The sequence below is a fragment of the Lytechinus pictus genome, chromosome 16 (assembly GCF_037042905.1).
Source record: "Lytechinus pictus isolate F3 Inbred chromosome 16, Lp3.0, whole genome shotgun sequence".
Classification (NCBI taxonomy): Eukaryota; Metazoa; Echinodermata; class Echinoidea; order Temnopleuroida; family Toxopneustidae; genus Lytechinus; species Lytechinus pictus.
Window position 1 is genome coordinate 8,675,444 of NC_087260.1, and position 25,506 is coordinate 8,700,949.

Genomic DNA, 25,506 nt, shown 5'->3' on the forward strand with positions numbered 1-25,506 from the left:
TTGCTTTCAATTGGCATATATTTACATTTATGATACAAATTGACAAGTGAATATGGGACTGTTCAAATCACTAGTTCCTCATGATGCATAAGAATATATGATTGCCAGGGGTGGTATGGAACACTGTCATAACTTTTGTCATAAATTTTATAATTTCTCTTCCAGATGTGACACTGCTTTGATTGTCACAAATCGGTACTCTGAACATTGTCATTTCCCTGTCATATCTCTCTAAGTTCCTGCCCATCTTTTCGGAGGCAAACCAATAAAATTCACCGTTAGTTTCCAGTGGGAGCCCTTCTAACCAATAGGAGGCCCGGTGGCACGTGGGCGTATCCTCAATTAAGCGCATAATAAGCGCATATATTGATGTGCTTAATTACAAAGAGAGACAGGGAGCTGTGAAGGATTTTTAGAAGAGAGATAGAAAAAAAGGGAAAACAGAGGAAAAAAGGAGGAATTAAAATGTAGGGCCTACCTAATTTTAGCATGAACAAATATTTTGAAAATAGTCATGGATGATGAGTGAAACTAATACCACAATCTAATCAAATATAATTGTATGCTTGATATTGAGTCAGCAGGGTATATGGATATCTGGTACTAAAAGATATGACAAAATTTATGACTGCTCGACCTTGTCATAAAGTTTGTCATACATGTATCGTTTAAGAACCGCATATTTCTGATTGGTGCTAAAGAGAAGGGTCAGAATTTATGACAATTTTTATGACAAAAGTTATGACATCTACCAGTATACCCATTCTGTCATGATATCTCTGGGGAAAAGACAAAATGTGGAGAAAAGACAATATTCAGAATACCGCCCCTGGATATCAATCACTCCTACAGATATCTTGGATGGGTCGAACTCCTGCAAACACCTCTCTTTATCTTACTCCTTATTGAACCACGCAAGTTAAAGATAAATGAAAGCAGTTACAATACATACAGTTGAGGCCAAAAGTTTACATACACCCTTAGGCCCGTATTCTGAAGTCGGGTTTAACTTAAACTCAGGTTTAAAGTTGTGGTTTAAGTATGGACAGCCAATTGTTACATAATCACTAACAGTACAGATATCATACTTTCAACTCATTCGGCTCTCAAATCATTCATAATTGTGTAGGAAGTATAAATAGATGATTGTCTTCACCATCGAAGAATCAGGAAAGAGCACAGTAAACATATGAAACATACAACTTAATAAAAATGTTGATACTTTTGGCTTCCCATACTTAGACCACAACTTTAAACCTGAGTTTAAGTTAAACCCGACTTCAGAATACGGGCCATGGAATTCAGTGAAATTTGTTCGCTTGCCAAACATTGTAAATTTACTATATCTTCAGAAATATAAATACTACCATGACAAATTTGGTATCAAATGAAAGAGCATATTAAGCTCTTTCACATGATTGGGATGTCGTTGGAATCAAGGTATATTTCGGGTGGAAATTTCTTTGAAGAAAGAAGTTAATATTCATGCCAAATGTATTCTGTTGTTTGTTAATATATTTTCAAACATTGTTTCATAGAAATACATAAATGTCAAATCTATGATTTATATTGTATTTTCTATCATGATATGTAACCACTGAACAAAAAATGTGATCTAAAATGTTTGTGTTGAGAAGTAACTAGCACAAATATGAATTGTTTTTGTCAAGTTTTTATTTTTAATTTGTTTAAAATATGAAGATTTTGGGAGCATAAATGACACCTAAATATCTTTCAGCTCCTGATAAAGCAATGTGATGAAGGGGCATGACATACTCATTTTTTTTTAAAATCAAATTCGTCATGACAGCACAAATATTTTAAAACATATTGTAAATTTGAGTTACGTTTGGTAAGTGTAAACTTTTCTTTGAATTTCATTGGTGTATGTAAACTTCTGGCCTCAACTGTACATATACCAGGCTTTGAGTAAGTATAGCGGGAATTATTAATCTGAGGTTGGACTGGCATTACTATTTTTTAACGAGGTGCGAAGCCCCCATGGGGAAAATAGTAACTTTGCCGGTACAACCGAGGATAAATAATTCCTTCTACACTTTCAAAATAAAGGCCTGGTATATTTGTTTTATATCCTACTTTAAAAATTTAGAGCAACAGATTTTGACAATCTAGTTCTTGTACTTTTTTTTTTTTTATCTGACTGACCTACTTTTCCTGAAGCCACACGCTCAGTGCGCGGATTGCGTATTAGTGCTTGCGCCATCATGATCTGTGACATCAATGATGGAATAGTGCACTGTTCCATCATTGACGTCACGGAATAGCAATTTTTCTTCAGTGGTCGTTTCAATATCAACATCATCACAAAAATAGTAACGATATGTTTGGCCATATGATGCTATTTAAACAAATCAGCATGCATGATTTAATTTATGTAGGATATAATGAACACCGATTTCATGAGGAAGTCTGTAAAACCAAGGTTAATTTTCATTATATCATCATAATCTACCTCCAATACAGTTACAGTCACTGAACTTTTATAAAAAATTAATAATAATCCGCTTTTACATAGCGCTTAATACATCGGAACGATGTGTCTAAGCGCTTTACAGATATATATTATTACCCCGGTCATCGGATTCAATCAGTCATTCCCGCACACAATGTATGCACATCCTCCACTCCCTGGGGAGTATTCCAGTCAGTCGCCGGTGAGGCGCACACAGTACTGGACAAGCTACAATTACTTTTACATCCTACCGGGTACCCATTTGGCACCTGGGTCGAAAGTGGCAAAGTGTGGATTAACGCCTTGCCAAAGGACGCCAGACCGCGGTGGGATTCAAACACACGACCCTCTGTTTACAAGGCAAGATTCAGACAGAACCACTACACCACGGCTCCTCAATCATGTAAGTTCAATGCCATAGACCAGTTCATAGTTACCTAATAGGCAAGTTTCCATTCTTTCATTAGGACGGGCACATCTCAAAGCAAGATATTATGTAAGCATGTCTGATATAGAAGGATGCAGAAATTGCATAGACCAGGTGACTAGAATAGCACAGCAATGAACAATGAACGTTTTATTGTTGCATTTCTACTTTTGAATGCATTCGCATATTACAATGATGTACTTGGCCAACGGTTAAATACTGCTGTTGTGGAGCATTGTGGCCCAGTGGATTAGTCTTCTGACTTTGAAACAGAGGGTCGTGGGTTCAAATCCCAGCCATGGCATAATTTCCTTCAGCAAGAAATTCATCCACATTGTGCTGCACTCAACCCAGGTGAGGTGAATGGGTACCTGGCAGGAATTTATTCCTTGAAATGCGTGTGCGCTGTAATCTTAGTAATTACGGCTGCCAAGCTACAGCTGGGGTAATAATATCCAAGTCCTTTGGAAGCGCATAGAGACATTATTCATAATGTGATATGCGCTATACAAGAATTGCATATTATTATTATTATACCTGTACTTTTTGTTAGTGAACACATTGGGTGCTTTCCAGTGGATCCACTGAAAAGCACAATTCAAAAGAATATATGAATAATCAAGATATCTCTCTCTCTCCTTTGTTCTTCCTCCACTAAGATCGGAGATCAACAGCACCATTGGAAGGGCCATAATTCATTGAAGGCTCGAAATTGCAATCATGGAGAGTTACCAAGTAGGTTTTGGAGAGGTGTGTGGAGGTTGCGTAGGAAGTATAGAATAAGAGTATGCAATTGAGTTTTTGTGTTGTTGCTGATGTGCCCAGGAGGTAGAAAAAGGACCATGAAAGCTGGTGCTCATCTCCTTGAACATTAAACCATCACGCCATTCGAGTTAAAATGACCTTCTTCTGATCAGGCGCAGAAAAGGATCTATGAACTGGCTTACAGTTTTCTTGAGCAAAGGCATTCATTTATCTCATAATGACATCCTAGGAATGGATTGAAAGTCCTTAGTTCTCTAGCTGCTATTAAAGCAGCCAGACTCAGTCAGGAAACATGTTCTTCACCACATACCGGCTGTCAAGTTAAGATCTCACTGCTGCTGTGTTGGTGTTGGGGGCTGGAGTGCAGCTGGCGGATCGGCTCGTATTCTCTTAGGGGACTTTGGCATCGAGAGAAGTTGCTAAAAGACAAGAAATGGAGTAGAATCGATTATATGAAGGCGATCTTACCTTAAATCATCTCTCTATAACATACTCATATACCCAACTGCACCTCAAATACCTAGATTCACACAAGAGTTCTCAATCCCCTCCTGCGGCCCATTTCATAAAACTTCTTATAATGATAAAAACTTCCAATAACCGTTTATAAAGCAACTGAAATCATTCGACACAATTGGCTGATGGTAAACTTGTTACAGAACTGTGCATTTGTTATTATAACAAGCACGTAATTTTTATTTCGGGGGCTACTTTGCAAAACTTATTGCCTACATCTGGAACATCGGATTGCAATGAAATGGGATTTCCAGGACTCCTTGCTTTGGTGTCCAAGGCTCTTTGGAGCCAGGCTTAAGGCAACAGAAAATAGGATTCTTACCTTTTGCCATCTGTCAAGTGTCTTGGAGTACTCCGAAGAATAGAATTGAAAGACTTCTTCACAGTCTCTTCTTGCTGCATGCCCAGGAGGGTTGTACTGTAAACAGTTCCCTCTCACCAGCATCATGTCATGGTGGAACTCTGCAAAGTCTTGGTATGTCGCAGCCTGAGGGAAAAAAAAAGGTCATAAGCGGCTATGGAATAAAAAAAATACAAAGCTAGTCTACCAAACGAGCAGCTGGAGGAGGCATCTCCTCCTGATGAGTCAAGGGGAGTGTTTCATCAACATTTTCATCCGACAAGTTGTCAGATCTGACATCTTTCTCTGATGTTGATTGGCTGAGAGGTACTGTTACTATGTTAACTGTCTGATAAAATGGGACTTGTCGGATAAAACGTCCGACGAGTCCTTTCATGAAACGCCCCCCTGGGCCCCGTCTTACAAAGAGTTGTGATTGATCTGATCAATCGCAACTATGGAAAGCCAACAAAGTAAACATATGAAATGCATGTTTATTTTAAAAATTGTTCGAGATATGAATGCATATCCATAAAGTCATCGATTTCTTGACAATTTGGTGTGTTGTGACTGGTTTCCTTTGTTTACAAAGGACATTTTGCAAATTTCCTGTAGAAAAAATCATGACACTGATGGATTTCCATAGAGTTACGATCGCTTGGATCAATCGTAACTCTTTGTAAGACGGGGCCCTGGCCCGCATCCTGCCACATAGCCATATCAAGAATAATTTGGATCAAAACCAAGAACCCTATATACTGAATCACCCCGTCGTGGTCTGGTGGTTATGACTCTTGTCTTTCAATCTGAGAGATGTGGGGTTCGATTCCCAGCCATGGCGTGCTTTCCTCCAGCAAGAAATTCACCCACATCGTGCTGCACTCCGTCCAGATGAGTCGAATGGGTACCTCGAGGAATACATTCCTTGAAATGCAGTGCAGGTAACAGCCGCGCTGCTAAAGCCAGGGTAATTATGCCGCATTACTGTAGAGCGCTTAGAAACTTCTGAGCCCCGTTGCATAAAAGTTATGGTAACTACCATGGTAACGATGATCAACAGCCAATCAAAATCAGGGATTCCATTCAAGTTACCATTGTATGGCAAAGTTACCATAATGGTAACTTTTATGCAATGGGGCCCAGATAGAGTAAGTGTTAAGCACTACATACGCAAGTATAATCATTATTATTATCATCTATATAGAGTGTTCTAGCGAAGCATTAAAAACATGTATTTTGGTCTGCATCAATTGCCCCTGCAGTATCAGAGCGTATCCCTAAAAAGGACCGAAATCCGACGAATATCCCATAGGCTCCTGTACAAAATTTGCTATTGAATATGAGAGCATATTTCAGTTTAATGCGCATTCACGAATGCGTGAAATATACAACGCGTACAACAATGAAAGCAAAGCAATGCGCATCATAGAGCACAATTACGCTTGATGATGTCATAATGAGCACGACCAAAACTGATCCCATATGAAGTGATTATGGCATAATGTGATAAGTAATCTATGACTTGTTCAACCAAATTGCTCCCTCTTTTTTGGGGGGGAAGTGGGTAGATGATAATAATTATATTGGATGGCTTTATTTCATGAAATATTGCACTTGTTAGGGCCAATATTCCACTCATCTGCGATTAGTGGAATATTTGCCCGAACTCTTGGAATATTTCTGGTATTCCATTCTGAGCCATCCAATATAATATAATTATTATCATTTAGTGCTTTGATATCTCACCTCTAGATTTCTCTTGATGGTACCAAAGTCCATTGGTTTCTTAATCACCTTGTGGTATCCTGGTGCCTCAGAAGGGTCAACTGGAAAGAAACAGTTACATAGCTTAAAGGTAAAAGATAGTAGTTGCAACAAACAATTCTTTCATGAGAAAGTCTTTTAAATCAAGGCTAATTGTCAACATGTTATCATACATCTAGATCTGGTACAATAATGTAAACTTGTTTTTGTAAAATCACGAAATCTTAGCCCAAAATCGATAATTCTGATGATCACTTACACAGAAAAGCATATGTGGGACAGAGCACTGATATTGCTTAAAAAAATACCCAACATTTGATGGAATTCCAAGCTTATTTTGCTAATTTCTCTGCAATTACTGTTTCATTCCAGAGCTATTTGGCACAGATTGTTATTTATACGTACCAACACTTTGGTAGTAATTTCATTGGATTCCGTTTTAACTCATTTTGAGATCGTTACCACAACTGGTATTTACCTTTAAAATCACTTTGACAAATCAAGTCTACTCTAAAAATAGCATCCAAAAGGCTGAATTACATTCAATTTACAAACGGTATAATACAGACATATAAACACAATATAACTTACAATAAAAAAGGCAAATATCAAAATGAAATGGTTCTACAAAATCATTATACGTCTATGAAATTAATGGAAATACCGAGCCTGTGACAAGAAGGCATCAGAGGCTGCTGAGTTGATTCTGGACGAATAATGGCAATTGTTTTTATATCTTCTATGAATCTACATTTCCATATTGCACTATTGGTACTGATTATTATTGCTTAGACATTACCCCCATCTATTAAACCTTCTCCGATAAAGAGTTAAAGGAAAATAGTAAAGACAGTTGAGGAACAAGTGGCTTCGGCCCCTGGTTATAATTTGTTTGGGTTGACTGCCCATTCTATCTAATTACTATTGTCACATTATTTAATTTTCATTTTATAAAGTTTATTATGTGGCAGTCATCATTTTATGATGGCATCATCAGGCCCAAAGAACAATTTAAAAAATAAATAAATAAGGAAAGAAAGAAAGAACACTTTTTAAACTGAACTGAGCTGAATTAATGTACATGTAGGTCTATGTCCTCCAGATTTTTCCCAAAATTCAATAGGAGGGTTTATCTACCAGGTCTAGTGAACCATGATGCTGCGTTGATCCCTCCTTTGGGTCGGTTGGCACCCCGGAAACGCATTACTCTCTGCAATAAGCTGAGGGAGCAAAAAGAAAAGAAAAAAGGAATTTGTCGAGACATATCACAAGATTCAGCAGCACACCTCAGCAACAAGCTTTGACAACAAACCTTGGTATAATTTCACATGTAGTTCCCAGAAGCCTGTATTTTGCCCTTGTAGTATGTTCGTTAGAACCCGATATTTTCAGGGTTTTGTGAGGCACACCCACATAGAAATATAATATCGAGTGCCCCCCCCACCAAACACCCCCCCCCCCCCCCCCCCCCGGACTGTGCATTATTATATCATAGCTTGGAAATTATCCAACAATTGACATGAATCCCATACTTGTTTTACTTATTTCTCAGCATTTAAAAATAATTTCTTCCACAATCCTTTGTCACATATTTCTTTTTATACATACATACAGACAAGGGCGGCCATTTTTTTTTGTATTCTTTATGAAATCATTTTGAAACCACTACCACAACTGGTATTCATCTTTGTGGAGCGTTGTGGCCCAGTGGCTTAGTCTTCTGACTTGAAACAGAGGGTCGTGGGTTTGAATCCCAGCCATAATAATAATAACAACGCGCCTGGGAATGGAATATTTCTTGATAGATGGCGCTATATAAATGCCTCTTATTATTATTATTATTATTAACAAAAAACTTTGTATTTACTTCCATGCTGCTCTTGCCCAGCTTGGCATGCTAGATGGGCCCGTCTCTTCGTCGATGGGTGTGGGCGCTTTCCGCTTCCGACGGCTGACCCGCAGTCCATCTGGACCAATAGCACCCTCTGAGCCCGACCCTCCACTGCTGGTATCTGAAAATCAATGAAGAATATTCAGGATTATGCTTCAAAATGGTTCTACAATAAATTTGGCACAAAAAAATATGAGGTTTAATAAAAAGAAATTCATACAACAATAAATACATAAGATATTGATTTTAAAACCATTTTTTTTTCAAACAATTATTGTTGGGAATGCTACAAAGAATATTTACAAATAGCATTCTATTCTAGGAGCTATATGCAGCAAAAAAGTATGATTTATGCATAAATAACACAATTAAATTCATATAAAAAAACATCAAAATATTTTTGAAAAAAAGTTTAGTCATAGAGCCTTGTAGATAACATCACACCCTAGTATCGTCCACATTTTTGCGGTGCTCATGTGATTGGTGGCCAAGATCCCCTCCACCATAAATTGTGCATAAATAGCACAATTAATTCATATAACAGACATCTTATCATTTCCGGAAATAGAATTATTCATACAGCTTTGCAGATTAAATCACAAACTATTATCATGCCAATTTTGCGGAGCGCACGTAACGGTAATTGGTGGCCAAGATGCCCCCTCCCACTCCCCACCCCCAACTAGAAAACAGCCGAAAATGACCAGCCCCATTAGGGATAATCATATTTGTAAGCAACTTTGATCAAAGTCTTACCCATGAATGACATCAATTCACTGGAACTTCCCAGATCATCTCCTCTCTTGTCATCGTCCTCCTCATCGTCGTCCTCATCCTCTCTCATCCTCTGACACGAGAGATCCTCTAGATTCATTTGGGTGATATCAAAGGATGATGCCGATTCCATCACTACGCTTGTTACCGATGGTTGATCGGACTCTGCTGTCGGTGTCGCCTGAATGAATAATTAGATTAGATTGGATGGATTAGATAAGATTAGATTAGATTAGATTGGATTGGATTAGATTAGATTAGTTTAGATTGATATTTATTCAATTCATCATAAAATACAAAATAAAACAAGTTACAAGTTACATTCATTCATATGTACATGAGAATCATAAAATAATGCAATATTGATCAAAATCTGGAGAAAGTTTGAAAACGAGTACATATTCATGTCGAATGAGGAAGGAACTAGAAAGGCAAAGCCTTATAAGTGCTGCCAACTTTACAAAACTAGAAACTGAAAACATGACACTGGAAAATGAAATCTGACACAATGTATAAAACAAGCAAATAGCAATTTTTTTTTTTTGGGGGGGGGGACTACTCTTCACAACTTCCTGCCTGAATCTACAAAATCAGATAAGCTTTGATACTGCAGTGAAGGGGAATTTTTCAGTACTCTTCTTTTAATTTTCAAAGATACTTTTGAGCATTTTGGGAGCAAAATTGCCCCCAAAGGCGGGGAGTCCCCCCCCCCTTGCCCCTGCCAAGTCGAGACATAAAATTCAATGTCAACTTTGCAAGATTTGTTATCTTAGCATGTTGACATACAACTTTTTGTAAAGTCAACCTGGCAAGATAATGTGTCTCGCCATGTTGATGTGCAAGTGTTCATGTGACGACTAAACGGGATAACATATCTGGCCATCTCGATGATGAAGATCCAAAGCATTTATATTAAAAGGCACGGTCTCCATATCCCTTTAGGTGTGTGAAGGGTACGTGAAGAGTGACACCAGTACCAGATGAGCGCAAGCCAGGACACAGACGTCGTTGTTCTATTAGGGAAATCATGTAATCTGGGGCTACACCATGGACAGCCTTGAAAGTCAGGAAAAGGATTTTAAGTTTTAAGTTTGAAGCTTTAGCAGCTTACAACATCATTATACCTATTATGCTACCTTCATATCTTACACAGTAGCACATTATTCAGTATGTTTGCAGAAACCACTTAGAGGTAGGAAATCCTATGGCAATCAGTCTATATGTAGCAATATTCCTATCAAGATTCCTTCTCTCACATTTTAATCTGTCTCTGATTTGGATCAAACTTAATAACATAAATCCTGACACTCACCTGGGGTGTGATCTTATGACCTATGACCTGCGCCCTGTCCATCACTGCTGCTTTAGGTATCTCCTGCCCATAGTTGACCTTTGACCTTGACGGCACGCTCGATTCGGACTCCTTGGAGATGATCTCCTCTACAAACTCAAACGGATCAATCTTAGAGCTGTCCTCCACCCCCTTTGGGTCTCCCTGTTCGGGTGACTTCAACCCAGGATCTCCCTCGGACGACTGCTTCCCGCTCCCTAACGCCTCCTCGCTCTCCAGGAACTGCTCGAACTGGTCAACGACGCTCGAGAGTTGATCGGACGAGAATTCGAGACGTTCGGCTGTCGATGCCGTCTTGGGGTCTACGGTGATTACGTTAAGACTCTGAGAGAGGTCTTTGGTGTTGTCAGAGCCAGAGACGTAAGACGATGATGGTGATGATGACGGAATTCTGCGTGTGACTGAGGACGGTTTGCTCATTGAGGACGTCGGGAGGCCCGGTGATACTCCAGAGAAAGGAACTTGTTTCACTGAAATCAGATAAACAAATAAAATATCAAACTTAGGTCAACCATAAAGTTACTGTTTGCCATAATGAACAGGAAAAAAATAGGGTCAGTCATGGTTTTTTTTTTGGAGGGGGGTTATATATCATTAAATCAAATATAATTATATATATACACAATTCCCTTATTCCTCTTTAACACTGATGTCACTTTGCTATTATTTGTAATGATCTTAACCCTTTGATATTTTATAGTTTTAGACATACATGTACATTAATACCTTATTGTCATTGTTTCACTCAATTTTCTATATATTTCCTATAATGCCATAATTAATTCATTGCTTTCATTTCAGTGTTTTTTATCAGTGAATAAATTATACAATTAGTAGTTTTATAATTAGTAACTGTTCCATTTTGATAACTTAAATATTTCAGTTTGATTCATATTATCATTTAAGTAAAAATATTTGTTTATTTATGTTACCAAGCGTTGTTATCCTTGACTCAGATTTTGACTTTATTTTCATGTATGATATGATAATTTTTATTGTTCTTTATGTTTTCATCAGGTTATTGATGAAAAACAGTTTTATGCTGATCTTTTGTACCTGAATAAATATGTTCTAATAAATAAATATATTACATGAACACTCCTAGATCTAATTGCTCTTGTGCATGTGGCAGGAACTCTTCACATACATGGATCATATATCCGAGTGTGCACATGATACATGTAAAATGGAGATCGAGGGTGGCCAGTTTTTCTACACATTTTTTGTATTAAAAAAATGAAAGAATGACGGACATCAGGGTCAGTCGGCAAGTATTCATTCAAAATTTATTCTGAAGTTGCGGCTTAACTATGGATAGCCATTTGTGACACAGATATCTAACAGTACAGGTCCGATTGAATGTCAGTCCATCTGTCACTCAGATCATTCATAACTGTCTGGGAATAAGACCTGGTGGGTGTTTCATAAAGCTGTTCGTAAGTTAAGATTGACTTTAAGAACGACTGGTGATCCTTTCTTGTGGTAAATGGTATATTCATTGGCGACGGTTTAGCGCGTAAGAAGGGATCACCAGTCGTTATTGAAGTCGCTCTTAACTTACGAACAGCTTTATGAAACGGCCCCCTGAATTAGTTTTCTTCACCATTATAGGATAATAATAATAATAGGCATTTATATAGCGCCATCTATCTAGAAATATTCTATTCCGAGGCGCGATGTGATTATTATTATTACCCCAGCTTTAGCTCAAGCAGCCTTTCAGCGCTCATGCATTCAAGGAATTAATCCTGCCAGGTACCCATTCACCTCACCTGGGTTGAGTGCAGCACAATGTGGATTAGTTTCTTGCTGAAGGAGACTACGCCATGGCTGAGATTTGAACCCATGACCCTCCGTTTCAAAGTCCGGAGACTAATCCACTGGGCCACCAAACGCTCCACATAGAATAGAAGTGATTGCAGAGAACACTTACCAGCAGTAGCAGGGGGTAAAGGCTGCCCTCTGATCTCAAGCAAAGCTTTGATGGCCGAGGAAGCGGATTGGCTGGCTGGGGGGGACCCATCGTACTCAATCCATTCTGTATTCGGCTTCCCGACAGAGGATTGGAAAATAAGGGAGGGGTCGCGGCCTGAAAGGAAGAAAAAAAAATCACTTTGGAAATTCCAACACTGGCAAATTCATACAGATTTTATGAATTCATACTCTGACATGCAACCAAGGGGAATTAGGGCTTCATATCCACTCGGTCTTCTGCAATATAGTCTTATTTAAATGGTCTAATTTAAACACCATCATGGCTAAACCAACTTACTATTTGGTATAACCATCACTTGGTCCTATACGCACTGTCTTACTATAATTTAGTCTAATTTCCAGTTGGTCTAATATCGTCTTTGTCTACTTATTATTTTGCACTTTGTCAAATTAAATTTTGATTCATTAACCCTTCCCTGTACAAACGTATATGAGAATCATAGAATTCAGTAGTCAATGGATTAACAGTTCACAGAGTGTTAGACCAAGTAGATATTAGGGCATTTTAGCAATCACTACACAGATGCTTTCTATAATGCAAAGAAACCTTAATCAAAAGCCCTTCATAACAAGGCAGCCTTTGTTGAAAATCAGTGAATCAAAACAGCTGTGCCGGCCGCACAGAAACGTTGTTAGCCTAATAACAGGGCCCTCACAGTAAGCCCAGTCACATCTTTCAATGTGAAGGCAATGCATTGTTGTACATAAGGCATGGCTGCCACATTACCGGTTGTAACAGGGTCTCTGTTAGCTCATTGTTAGCTCTAACATTTCTGTGCAGTCAGTACAAGACTCAGGACAAACAACATTTTTGCAATTTTTCGCCAAGTCCGAATCTTAAGACGTTGCGCTGTCCCGGTCTACCAACTTTTCACAATGACCACTAATCTGTCCACTGTGATTTGACGGCATGTTCCATGGACTATCAACGTTGTAGAAAGCGTCCGCAAAGACGAAATAGGCATAGCCCACCTGGCGGGTGTTTCATAAAGCTGTTCGTAAGTTAAGAGCGACTATAAGAACGACTGGTGATCCTTTATTGTGGTAAATAGTACACACCATTGGCGATGATCTAGCGCGCAAGAAAGGATCACCAGTCGTTCTTAAAGTCGCTCTTAACTTACGAACAGCTTTATGAAACGGCCCCCTGGACATTGGACAAAATGATACATGGGCTCGATATTAATAAGACCAAATGATAAATAAACTGCTTGTAGACGAACTAGGATTAGACCATGTAGGACGAGACCAAAGTCGCTTTTAACTTACGAACAGCTTTATGAAACGGCCCCCAGGTACCTTATTTAGTTAATTGCCACTTGGCCTACATCCTTTTTGTCTTCTTACCATTGGTCTCATCCTACATGGTAAGAAGACAAAAAGGGTGTAGGCCAAGGGGCAAGTAACTAAATAAGGCACCTGGGGGCCGTTTCATAAAGCTGTTCGTAAGTTAAAAGCGACTTTAAGAATGACTGGTGAACCTTTCTTACGCACATAATCATCGCCAATGAATATACCTTTTACCACAAGAAAGGATCAACAGTCGTTCTTAAAGTCGCTCTTACAGTACGAACAGCTTTATGAAACACCTACTATTATTTGATATTTGAATACAACCAATGTAATATCAAAAACTGCTGGAGCAATTAAGGACCAGGGCCGGCTTCAGAGCTGACAAATGTGAAACAGTAGCCTATAATCTAGGCAGAGACTGCAGCTTTTGTCTTTGCCTTTATGAATCTGAAGCCGGTAGGCCAAACGACCGTAGTGTGTCTGATGCAGGAGACTCTGGTACGAAGCAGCCATTGCCTAAACACTCCGGCCTTGCGTTAGTTATTGTGTGTTTTTTTACTAGGATTCGCTGTGGGCTTTTTGTTACGAAAAAAACTGCCAGCGGACATTTGTTGATAAAAAAAAAAAAAACTGACACAAGACCAATGTGTATACATGTAGGCGCTGACTACGATAGTCTTTCGCATCAAAAGACGTGTTGGTGATGTTTCGCGAAACAGCATCAGACTCACAAAGGCAAAGACAAAAACAGAAACCTTTGCTACGAAGCAGCCATTGCCTAAACACTCAGGCCTTGCGTTAGTCATTGTTTTTTTTACTAGGATTCGCTGTGGGCTTTTTGTTACGAAAAAAACTGCCAGCGGACATTTGTTGATTAAAAAAAAGAACTTACACAAGACCAGACCAATGTGTATACATGTAGGCGCTGACTACGATAGTCTTCCGCATCAAAAGACGTGTTGGTGATGTTTCGCGAAACAGCATCAGACTCACAAAGGCAAAGACGAAAACAGAAGCCTCTGCTACGAAGCAGCCATTGCCTAAACACTCAGGCCTTGCGTTAGTTATTGTTTTTTTTACTAGGATTCTCTGTGGGCTTTTTGTTACGGAAAAACTGCCAGCGGACATTTGTTGATTCAAAAAGAGAACCGACACAAGACCAATGTGTATAGGCGCTGACTACGATAGTCTTTCGCATCAAAAGACGTGTTGGTGATGTTTTGCGAAACAGCATCAGATTCACTAAGGCAAAGACGAAAACAGAAGCCTTTGCTACAAAGCAGCCATTGCCTAAACACTCAGGCCTTGCGTTAGTTATTGTTTTTTTTACTAGGATTCGCTGTGGGCTTTTTGTTACGAAAAAAACTGCCAGCGGACATTTGTTGATTAAAAAAGAGAACTGACACAAGACCAATGTGTATAGGCGCTGACTACGATAGTCTTCCGCATCAAAAGACTTGTTGGTGATGTTTCGCGAAACAGCATCAGACACACAAAGGCAAAGACAAAAACAGAAGCCTCTGCTTTGATTATAGGCTATTGAAACAGGTTCATGATTGGTAAAAATGAAATGTAAGAAAGCTGGAGGTTGAATGCATAATCAACTTACCAAGGCTGGCACTCCTCATGGCGCAGCTAGGAACCTCTTCCACTACAACCTTGGATGACCCATGACCTAATGACCCCGCTGATGACCTCCTATGACCCTTGGCCTTGCTGTGAAGCTCTAGATCAGCTGATAGCATAGACATACTCTGGGCGATGGGAGACTTGGATCGTACCATACCCTGGTCAGTGGTAAATGATTCAAGATAAACTTCAGTTGTTGACCATCACAAGATGAGTTTGAGCATAATAATCGTACTTGCTTATATAGCGCCTAATACCTCTTTATCAGAAATCTCTATAAAGCGCTTTTCAATAAATGCAGCATCATTACCCTAGCTTTTGAATAGCCGAGCAGCTGTTACGCGCTCAAGCATTTCAAGGGATAAATTTTTGCCAGGTACCCATTCACCTCACCTGGGTTGAGAACAGCACAATGTGGATCAAGTTCTTGCTGAAGAATATCATGCCATGGCTGGGATTCGAACCCACGAACCTCTTGTTTCGAAGTCCGGAGACTAATCCACTGGGCCACAACGCTCCGATAATCCAATAAAATGACCACCCAAGTGTTTATGAGGTATGTACAAATAAAGAATATGTGCCAAGTGACAGTGGAAGAAAATGAGTGACTGCTGAGAAATGATCAAAATAAGCATGACATTCCAGCCAGATGTCAGCTCTTTTTCCGAGCTGTAGTAATACATTGTCCCACATGTACTTATCTGTGTTGGCGATATTCAGTGTGATTGTTTTTTCAGCCAAGATTCTATGCCTTCACAGAATTAGGTTTACATTAATGTATCAGATCTACATGTAGATCTATGATGATGAGGTGACAATCAACCCCAAATTTATTTTCAAAAGATTTTCTCATAAAATAATGCTGAAAGTACATTCTTTTAGCTCTGCATAAGGCTTTTGCCCATGAATGCTTCATTGTACTCAGAATTATATTTTCTGGACAACTTGATGGATCCCCAAAAGCATGCGGTAGAAATTCCTGATCAAGAATACATTACAGATCAAGAATATCTTACAAACCTAACTTCTAAACTTATTAAATGATGACCTCGGTGACCTTTGAACTTGTAACACCAAAATTCAATCAGATTTCGATGTTGATCTCACAACAGATTCCTCAGTCATCACAAAACAGTTCTATTTTATCTCATATCATTTTTCAATCTAGTAATGTGCGTATATTATCTAATTTGTAATTGTTTTGTCCAATGTTTTGAATTGATTTGGAAATAAAGTCCATCTAGCTATCCACTATTCTTACGAGCATGCTTTCACAATAGTGTCTGCAAGATGCTTGAAACTAACCTGACTTTTGCCTAGTGCTCCCAACCCTCCCTGTCCGGCACTTGGACCACGCCCAGAGACTCCACCCATTATGGTTGACATGGAAACGGGCGACGGGCCACGGACAGTCTTCTGCTGGGCGGAGGACGGCGGCGATGGGAACCGGATGGAATGCATAGCCATGGTACCTGGGGAGGTGGGTGTGTTTGGCGACACGCTGCTCGCGAGACCGCCGGTCATGGTCATGGCGATCTTCGGACGGGTCAGAACGGACGTGGTGTGTGACTACGAACGAAGGGGAGAAATAAGAGTGCAATTCAAAAGGAGATATAGCTGGATTCATACAACGATAATGATCATCTTGTACTGAAGTGATTAACTCTTTTTAATGTGGAAGAGCCATGGTGCAGTGGTTCTGACAGACCTGCCAACCTTCTAAACCAAACGAAAGTATCCTTATTAGGAAAAAAAAGTATTTTTTGATTTAAAAAAAAGAGTATTTTTAAGAATTTGTCTCAACGTAACAATCGCCAGCCTGTTGTAGTGAGATCGCTGAAAAAACGAGTGAAATGACTCTTCTTGAAAACCTGATAATTCACCCTTTTAAACATGTGCTCATAGGCAAGAATTTACTTGTTCTTTTCCTGCACCAAGTTACTAGCCCGGCAGTGATTTTTACCGGTCTGGGACTGTCGGACCAGCGCTAGTGTCACACGCTGTGTATAATAATTACTACATGATCAGAAATTTTAAAAAAGTATTGGTGTATTTATAGCAAAAAAGAGGAACAAATACTCTAAAAAGGGAACGGTTGGCATGTCTGTTCTGACTCTTGCCTTGTAATCAAAAGGTCATGCATTTCAATCCCAATGCAGCCAGGCATTCTTTGGCAATGGGTATACATGTACCTGGTAGGATGTGAAAGTTATTCGAGATTGTCTAGTATTGTGTGTGCCTCATTGGCAAACTAGCTAGGATGCTCCCCAGGGAGTGGATGATGTGCATACATTGTGTGTGTGTGGAGATGACTGATGGTACTCTCACACTAGCCAGTTAACTGATTTTACCTTTTTTCGATTGCCAACACTCAATGTACTAATAGACAGGTTTAAACAACTTTCCTTTTATTCAATCGTTTTTAAAATACATATGGCGTCATTATAATTTCATATTGATGTTCTGCTCAACCTTCTCAACCTACATTTCCGCGCATTTTCTCATTGACTTTCCTGAGCGGGCAATAAATTTGTATGTAGTTAAACAAATAGAAACTCACTGACCGACAACTTGATCCCAGACTTAAGCAGGCAATAATGTAGCAAATTTGCCCTGCTCAGATGTCTGATACAGTTACTAATATATTTGACAGTAATAATAATAATAATAATATAGAGTATTTATAAAGCGCCAAATCCACATTGATTATGTGCTCAAGGCGCTGAAATATACTTGGTATATTATCATTACCCCGGCTGTAGCTGAGCGGCCATATAGGCGCTAAAGCATTCAAGGAATAAATCCTACCGGGTACCCATTCACCTCACCTGGGTCGAGTGCAGCACAATGTGGATAAATTTCTTGCCGAAGGAAATTACGCCATGGCTGGGATTCGAACCCACGACCCTCTGTTTCAAAGTCCGAAGACTAATCCACTGGGCCACAACGCTCCACGTAAGTTTCTAATGCCTTGATATCAACTTACCACAACCCCTGGCGCACCGGTACGTGGTGTGCTGATCATCTTGGATTTGATTTGGGATTTCTGAACGACAATGACGTTTGTCTTACCGGGCATTACAGAACCGGGCTTGGTGACAACAACTGGGAGGAGGAGGAGAAGAAAGATAAGGCATTTTCTGGATAAGTCAACCACAGAAAGGCTCATTCATGCATTTATATTCAGTCACTTAGACCGTAATAATTGACTGCTTCTTGGAGTACCAGATATTCAGCTTTCTAAAATCCAGCGCATACAAAATTCAGCTGCAAGTCTCTTAGTTCGCAAAAAGAAATTTGAACATGTAACACCGATCCTGCATAGTCTCCATTGGCTTCCGATAAAGGCTCGCACTTTGTTTAAAGTCCCCACTCTTGTTTTTAAGTGTGTTAATGGGAATGCCCCTGCTTACCTCAGTGATTTAATTCAGAAATATCAACCCAGTCGAAATCTTCGCTCACAATCAAAGGATCTTCTCTCTGAAATACGAGTTAAGTCCAAGACTTTTGGTGATTGAGCTTTTGGGAAAATGGCACCAAAATTGTGGAACAATCTGCCTCCTAATATAAGATCAATAACAGATTTCAACAGATTCAAATCTGTGTTAAAAACATATCTCTTTTGTATTAGCCCTATAGTAAACAACAATTGTTCTACACGCATAGACACTATTTATATGGTATTATGCGTCTCTAAGAACTGCTTATTATTATTATTACACGATTTGATGGTTAAGAAGTAAAGAAAAGCTCACCCTGATGAAAAATTATACGGTAAAATGGGCATTAAAATGATCAAAAAATACTGGTGAAAGTTTGATGAGAATCCATCAGATTCACTGTGAGTTCGAAAGATTGAGGAGAAAAGATGGTATGAAGTTTGGGGTTCACTCAAGCATGAGATGTGCACACTGTACAATTTAGGTCAAACTTCCAAGCACTCAGGAAAAAGAAACTCGTATACACATCTTATCTCTTATTTAAAGGACAAGTCCACCCCAACAAAAAGTTGAGAGAAAAGAGACAAATCAAACAAGCATAACACTGAAAATTTCATCAAAATCGGATGTAAAATAAGAAAGTTATGGCATTTTAAAGTTTTGCTTAAATTTACAAAACAGTTATATGTACATCCTGGTTGGTATGCAAATGAGGAGACTGATGATGTCATCCACTCACTATTTATTTTGTATTTTATTATATGAAATATTCTTCTTTTCTCCTCATTGTCAAGTGAAACAACGATTAATTCCTCTCTGAACATGTGGAATTAGCATTGTTTAATGTTATAAGGTTCAGTCAAGTTGGTCCTTATTGTCAAATCTGTACAAAAATGAAATATTGTATAATTCAAACAATAAAAACCAATAAAATAGTGAGTGATGGACATCATCGACTGACTCATTTGCATGTCACTGAGTTATGCATATCACTGTTTTGTGAAAAATAAGCAAAACTTTAAAAAATGCAAAACTTTCTTATTTTACATCCGCTTTTGATGAAATATTCAGCGTTATGCTAGTTTGATTTTTCTTTATTTATTCAAATCAGCAATTTTCTGGGTTGGACTTGACCTTTAAATTCACGACTTCAATTTTTGACTGTTTGAAGCAGAAGGATTATTCTTTCAAATAAGTTAGTTTTCTAATCATTTACTCTCTGAAGACCGAATTATTGTTTGAGCCATTTACAGTGAACCTTCCCTCGTGACTTGTTGTTGGTTGGAGGGGGGGGGGTGGCTGGTCACATTTGAGAGAAGGAAGTTATGTCTTAAAGGGGAATCCAGCCTTGGCCATCAAATGTTGTGTTGGGAAGGAGAAAAGTAATTAAACAGAATGGTGAAAGTTTGAAAGAAATCGGACAAGCAATAAGAAAGTTATAGCTGCTTTAAAATTGAGATCACTAATAGTATGTAGATTTCAAATTGGCAACTTGGTAAGTAAATTATGACAAGGGGCAAGGACAACTTTCCCATAGGCCATGTACTTTATTATCAGGGATTTGTAGTTTTCTCCCAAGTGCCCATTCCCCTGGGGCAGTAGTCTAAATATAACCCAGGTAGTATATTGTTTAATGTCCTCATGAAAGAAAAATATAATTTGAAATAAAACTTTTGGGAAAAATGACATTTTAGCCATAATATGTATTGGAGTACATGGAAGAGTAGTCCTTGCCTTACATCACTATGCCATCCCATATGCGGCCAATTTGTAGTCTCCATGAGTATAGGGATTACCAATATTTACAACTTTTGAAAATTCATAACTTTCTTGTTGTTTGTCCAATATTGTTCAAACTTTCACCTATCAACTTGTCTGATTTTTCTTTTTCTTATAAAAACAAGTTTTTATTTGGGTTGGATTCCCCTTTAATTGTGCACTTGCCATAGTAAACAATGTTCATACCAACCATTGGATCAATGACAGAAATGAAAGTAATTACATGCTCAGGATAAACTGAAATATAAACAGGTTAGGTGGAAAACAAAGAGATTAATAAAGTGCAATACCTTTTATGATAAATCTTCTAAACTCACAGAAATTTCTTCTTTTTAGTAATGGATTCTCAATATGCCTGTCCATGCCATACATTTTACCAGTCTTTCACTTTATTTTGTTTTTAATGTACTTAATGTATTTTTAGCAAGTATGAATTTTGTAATCAATATATTAATTCTTAGGATTGGTAATTTTTAGCAATTTATATTCCACACAATTCTAATTAATGAATATTAGGTTTTAATATTCAATATATTTGATGCCCTCAAAAATTGGTGTAATAATGGTGTCATGCCAATGTCTTTCTCATGTTTCCTTATTTGAAATGTACTGTGTGTGGCAAAGTATGTAAGGATGCCAAAATCAGCCATTTTGCTGCCTTATGTATGCAATGCAGTTTTGAAATAAATACCATTATTGAATTGAATTGAATTGAACATTTTCTGAATGAGGACAGACTTACCAGTAGTGGATGTGTTCTTCCCTGCTGTCTTCTGAAGTGACATGGGCGACAGCGTGATAACGTTACTGCTGCTAGACGGATGGCGCCCTCCCATCTGACCGGGAACCGTTACAATCCTCGGACCAGGCGACGTCACAATATTCCTAGCTCCTAGACTAGTGGACTGGGGCCCTGTGATAACATGGGGTGGTTTCAAATGAAGATTTAAAGTAACAATGGGTGATTTCAAGTCCGGTGTTGGCCTTGGTGTTGGTGATAAAATTTTGATTGCTTCCCCTTGCTCCAAACCTTACTCAGAGTTTGTAAAACTGATCCAGATCACATTATTGACATCTCAACAACCAGTGAGTGACTTTTCAGGACCATCTTCATTTTATATCTGGTGTTATAATCGTGTAAAAATTGACCTAACACCAACACCAAAAGGTCAACACTGAACTTGAAATCACCCAATATCTTTTTAAGGGGAAGAAGATGTGACCTGACACCCTAAAACCAACAATAAGTCAACCCAAATGATTATTTAGGTTTTTATTAAGCTTTAAAATGATATATAATATGTTAAAATTGACCAACAATAATCACTACAAGTACTTGATTGAATGCAGAGGAAATTCAGCAAGAGCTTAACAAATAAGGAGAAAACCAGGTTTGAAGTTTGGGGTTCACTCAAGCATGAGATGTGCATTCTGTGTAATCTCAGTGAAACTTCCAAGCAGTCCGAAAAAGTAGTGTCCAAGAAACTCTTGCATCTTTTCTTTTATTCAACTTCATGACTTCAAGATATTTTTTTTTTTTTTTTTTTTTTTTAGACTAAATTACTATTTTGGCTATTTAAAGAGAACCTCACCTGGCGACTTAAGGCCACTGCACACCTTACGACTGGTCTGCGACCCGATTTCAGAATAAAATGTAATACAATTTTATGCTAATATTGAGACTTGGAATATCTTACTGTGTAATGTTCTAAATCATCGTACGAATACCTATGATAAAATTTGTGACTATGCTATCATCCTTCTTAGAATAAAAGCGAATTTAATATCTAGTCGTAATGACGTCATAGCAGTCGTACGATTGGCTACGATTTGAAACTAATTTGGATTTTACTCCAAAATAAAGGCTTGCAATCTTTCAAAATGGTTATACTAGTATTCTTTCAATTAATATTAACCTCAAATAAAATGATATGTTCCATTCACATTTTCAGAAATTGAGCAAAATGCGATTTGTTCCAAAGTCGGATCGCGAACAGTCGTAAGGTGTGCGGTCGCCTTTATTGGTGGTTTTGGGGTGGTAGGACACATATGTCAAAATATTCCTAGCTCCTAGACTAGTGGAATCGGGCCCTGTGATACATCACATGGTTTCACATGAAGATTTAGAGCAGGGTTGGCCAGAGTGGGGAATACTTATGGTAAATACCGGTGAATACTGCCTCAATAATTTTGAGATAAATGGGAAATGCAGAGAAATACTACAAAATATTTCTTGAATATTTTCAGGTATTGCCTAAGTTTATTCTAGCATTTCAATTTGCCACCCTGTACAAAAAAATATAGTTGCTCAAGTATAGGTGCTGGCAAACATTCATAGACATAAACCATTTTGTCTGCAATAAGGCATTGAATTATTCAGCCCTTACCTGAGGAAATCGTGTTCCTCGGAGCTCCTATGGTGGTTGTTCTAACCGACGGTGTCGATGGGGTCGCTGTTACGGTCTTAGAAGACATTCTACCCGACGAGGTGCTACTACCAACCGTCTGGGTGATTAACTTCATACCTGCATAGCAGTAACTAAACATTATCAGTCATCCGATCGATAAATTACCAATTTGCTATTGCCAACTTATTTACTCATCACATAGTCAACCTTCATTTAGTTTAATGCCATTCCGTCCATCAACATCAACAACCATTTGGTCCAGGAATCACTTCCGCTAATCGCCAGTTCGTCTATGACCATTCCGTGTCATAACCAGTTGATCAAATAACCATTATCTTTCCATTCATATCGCCCAATTAACATCTAGTCTAATTAGACAAAATGGTATATGGGCTAAAGTAATTGGTTATTGGACCAACTCGTTGTTAGAGGAAATGGTGAGTGAACGAAATGACAATTAGACCCTGTGTTAGACCCTGTGGATAGTGGACAAACTCCACATCATCATCAATAAAGTCATCATTATCATCATCACGGCCATCATCATCATCATCACAGGCACAGCCATCATCATCATCATCATCACCACCACCACCACCATGTCCATTATCATCATCATTATAACCATCACCACCGCCTTCATCATCATCATCATCATCATCATCATCACCATCACCATCATCATCATCATCACCACCATCATCATCATCATCATCACCACCACCACCACCACCACCACCACCACCATCATCATCATCATCATCATCATCAACATCATCATCACCACCACCACCACCACCACCACCATCATCAACATCATCATCATCATCATTTTGACCCTAACCTGGTTCTGGTCTCTGTGGTGCCATTCCAGCCCTCTTACTCCCCACCACCATCGGTGCACCACTGCCACTGCCGGTAACCTGTGTGCTGTAGCCACTGCTTGTGAAAGTGCCCACACCTGCACTTGGGCTTTGTTGGATGATGGTAAAGGGCTTTGAGCTCTTATGCTTAGAACCCTTACGATGGTGCTTGGTCGGAGGAGGGTAGGGTGTGACCACGCCCGTCAACTGATCTGTTGAGAACATACAAAGACAAATAAACATGGGAATTGTTCACATATTGCAACATATTGTAGTCCCACCTAAAGACTTTCATGTAGGTAGAGCGAGTGTAACATCAACTACAGACGATCTTTCAGAATCAAGAAAGGGAATATTCTTCTTTTTTCATAGTTTCCAACTAAATCAAAACAATTTCTAGGAAATATGAAAAATAGATGTCCATTTCATGGCTGTAAAGATGTGAAATGTGTTATTTCAGCAACAATTTGGGAAGGGTCTTTTGTTTAAATTGGGTCTTTTGTTTACCAAATCCCCCCCCCCCCCCCCCGGTTAATTGGCGGTTGAAAAAATATCAACCAGCTACTACAACTTTGTAAGGTTGCAAGGTTGGAAGATACTCAAGAATAATTCACATCATCGGCCCTTTGCTAAAACTAAAGACAGGCTTTCAAATAAAGTTAAAGTGTCTTAATCAGGGTTCCCAGCTTGATGAAAAGAAAACAAACTTCCCTGATGAAATTTAAAAATTCCCTAATAATTATTTAAACCCATTCCCAGTTTTCCATGTTTTCTAGGTTGTTGCAGTGAATTACATGTATTTTCAGTATAAAAACAATAATAAAACAACTTAGTACCACCATAACCAGTGATTCAATGGATGTTGTTTTTTTATATGCAACAAAATATAACAGAGTCTGACTGACTACCGTGCTTTTGACTTTTAGGCCGGTCAAAATTCCCTGATTCTTTCCCTCATTTGAGGCACTTTTCCCTGATTTGAGGGATTTTTTATCATATTCCCTGATATTTCCCTGACTGGGAAAAAGTAAAATAATTTTCCCCGATTTCCCTGATGGGCTCGGAACCCTGTTAATTCAGTCTTCTCCCAGAAAACCTTTGATGAAAAAGACCATGCATCCATTTTGAATAAAGAGATGATTCACTTTTATCAACTTCATCTTTATTCCTGACTCACCTTCGTAAGTCATCTGGAAAGGTGGATGACCATCAGACATAGCAACCTTACTGGATGGAGGAAAGCTAGGAGAGCGGACAGACATCATCTCTGCTGGCGGAACCTGGTCGGTGTTTCCACTCGACATTATTATTACTTGCTGCAGATACCAAGAAACAAATAGCAGAAGATAATAGCCATTGGAGAAGAAAAAAATCAAATGTTTGAATTGTCAGGGTTTTGTGAAATCGCAGACACCGACAACTCAAACATTTCACAATAAACAGTCTGACAATGTCCACTATCATAGCGTTCTGGCCCAGTGGATTAGTCTTCTGACTATGAAACAGGGTTGTGGGTTTCGAATCCCAGCCATGGTGTAATTTCCTTCAGCAAGACATTCATCCACATTATGCTGCACTCGACTCAGGTTAGGTGAATGAGTACCTGGTAGGAATTCATTCCTTGAAAAGGCTGCGGAACTATTAAAGCCACCGTACATCCCAACCCTTTGTAAGCACATAGGGAAGTTACATGTATATCATAATGATATGCCCTATACAAAAACTGATTACTATAACCGATGGCTATACAGCATGCACCTCGAATGAGAATTAAAAGAAATATTTAACCTGAGCCATG

The 25,506-nt window shown here is 38.7% G+C and overlaps 1 protein-coding gene across 1 annotated transcript in view; it reads right to left on the bottom strand.

Annotated features, from left to right (window-relative positions):
• The window catches only part of LOC129279169 (BRCA2-interacting transcriptional repressor EMSY-like), a 37,267-nt gene continuing 11,761 nt past the window's right edge, over positions 1 to 25,506 (bottom strand). The window contains exons 7-21 of the mRNA XM_064110914.1: positions 24,886 to 25,024; positions 23,690 to 23,920; positions 22,825 to 22,962; positions 21,180 to 21,350; positions 18,205 to 18,323; positions 16,524 to 16,787; positions 15,199 to 15,376; positions 12,235 to 12,390; positions 10,263 to 10,771; positions 8,933 to 9,131; positions 8,153 to 8,297; positions 7,423 to 7,505; positions 6,268 to 6,347; positions 4,504 to 4,668; positions 1 to 4,084 (exon numbers count right to left, since the gene is read on the bottom strand). Coding sequence (XP_063966984.1) covers positions 3,995 to 4,084; positions 4,504 to 4,668; positions 6,268 to 6,347; positions 7,423 to 7,505; positions 8,153 to 8,297; positions 8,933 to 9,131; positions 10,263 to 10,771; positions 12,235 to 12,390; positions 15,199 to 15,376; positions 16,524 to 16,787; positions 18,205 to 18,323; positions 21,180 to 21,350; positions 22,825 to 22,962; positions 23,690 to 23,920; positions 24,886 to 25,024 — 2,667 coding nt within the window. The 3' untranslated portion in view covers positions 1 to 3,994. The remainder of the gene's footprint in view (positions 4,085 to 4,503; positions 4,669 to 6,267; positions 6,348 to 7,422; positions 7,506 to 8,152; positions 8,298 to 8,932; positions 9,132 to 10,262; positions 10,772 to 12,234; positions 12,391 to 15,198; positions 15,377 to 16,523; positions 16,788 to 18,204; positions 18,324 to 21,179; positions 21,351 to 22,824; positions 22,963 to 23,689; positions 23,921 to 24,885; positions 25,025 to 25,506) is intronic.